Source organism: Trichinella spiralis (genome assembly GCF_000181795.1).
Source record: "Trichinella spiralis strain ISS 195 chromosome Unknown Scfld6126, whole genome shotgun sequence".
NCBI classification, from domain to species: Eukaryota; Metazoa; Nematoda; class Enoplea; order Trichinellida; family Trichinellidae; genus Trichinella; species Trichinella spiralis.
In genome coordinates this window covers 153-1584 of record NW_003533065.1, presented here as the reverse complement: position 1 = coordinate 1584, position 1432 = coordinate 153, and the positions used below count along the sequence as shown (strand labels likewise).

The 1432-nt window shown below is 33.2% G+C and overlaps 1 protein-coding gene across 1 annotated transcript; it reads left to right on the top strand.

The window, feature by feature from the left end:
* The first annotated feature begins 190 nt into the window (after nt 1-190).
* Nucleotides 191-1140, top strand: Tsp_14662 (conserved hypothetical protein). Its single transcript, XM_003366351.1, has 4 exons — nt 191-268; nt 320-365; nt 604-745; nt 1020-1140. Exons 1-4 carry the CDS (start codon nt 191-193, stop codon nt 1138-1140), a joined length of 387 nt encoding a protein of 128 aa, XP_003366399.1.
* Nucleotides 1141-1432: the final 292 nt, after the last annotated feature.

Genomic DNA, 1432 nt, shown 5'->3' with positions numbered 1-1432 from the left:
CACAGATGCTCACCGCCTTGGTCTCTGATATTCGGTATGTTGCAGTCAGTTTGCCATTCCAAATACACGACGTCATTTTATTGTTGTTCTTTACTCTTAGATCTCATGTAAGAAGCTTTGCGTGCATTGATAAAGCAACAGCTTTTTCGTATCAATTTTTAATCACCAACCAGCAGCATTATAATAGATAATGCTGACAAATGGGCTTGTTGCCGGTTGTGTAATTTGCCAATTAACTGCAGCGTCAAGTGGTGTTGGTCAATGCAAAGTAATTTTACCTTTTTGCTTGCTTTTCCAAATGTAATAAATGAATAAATAGCACGTTAGATCAAAGGAAATTGAACATGTGGGTGTGGTGGGCTTACGTTTTTGATGAGCTTGTCAAATGACGAATTTCGGTTTTTGATTAATTTCATCATTGAACAACAACAAAACTGATAGAAATGTGAAATTTGTGATCAAGGTGCAATTGAAATTTACCTTGAAAAGCTGACGATTATTTTGCATGCTTTATTTTATTCTATATTTATTTTTTCATTTTGTTATGCTGCCTCTATCAACAGTACAATTTCTGTACAATTCAACTTTTTTTTTGTTTTTAAGAAATATCGTTGTTATGTGTAATTGTTAAGCTTTTGATGGGCTTCAATTGTGAACGATGGACGGATGATATGGAAGCTTTGAGAAATTTTTTCTTTCATTACCCCTATGGGTCATTACAATCGCACAATCAGTGTGTAGTACTGTTTTTACTTCTCAGAGTTGAAGAAAAAAACATACATATATATATGTTTGTATTTGCATAAATTTGGTATGGAACAAATGAAAATGATTTTTTTCAAATCTATATTTTCCAATCGTTCAGCAATGAATTCGCAAATGAATTAATTATATGTTGTTGTTGTTCGCATTACACGATTTTTCCTTATATTAATGAATAATATATTAGCACATTGATAAGATAAGTCGAATCTGTTTAGTAGTTGGAAATTTGTTTTTTGATGATTTGTATTTTTCAGATTCCCAACTTCCATAGCTCACTTATCTACTGCAAGTTCTGCAAGTGAAAATACAATACCAACAACAACAACAACAACAACAACAACAACAACAGTGAACAATATCCCATCAGTTTGGTAAGTGTTGTATTGCTTTTCTTTTTTTTTCTTTGCTTCTTCCTCTCTCATCTTCATTAGTTTGCAAAAAACGGTTTCGATTTTGGTGTAATAATTGAAATATTGAATAATTTTGGTGAAGTGAATTGTTGTCGATTGAAATCTGACGCGCACCTCTTTTGTAAAATGCATGTTCGGCAATAGCTGTAAAAGCAGCGGCGGCTATCTCTTTCATGTGCGATGATTGTATGTTTGCTTTGAAGAAAGCAACATTGAATCTCCCGTGGTTGCGCCTTTTTAATTGAATGTGGAAGCTT

Coding starts and splice junctions, on each gene's coding strand:
- Tsp_14662 (XM_003366351.1), top strand. CDS start 191: ATGCTGACAAATGGGCTTGTTGCCGGTTGTGTAATTTGCCAATTAACT. Junction 366..603: donor TGTGGGTGTGGTGGGCTTAC/GTTTTTGATGAG, acceptor TTTGTTTTTAAG/AAATATCGTTGTTATGTGTA. Junction 746..1,019: donor CACAATCAGTGTGTAGTACT/GTTTTTACTTCT, acceptor TGTATTTTTCAG/ATTCCCAACTTCCATAGCTC.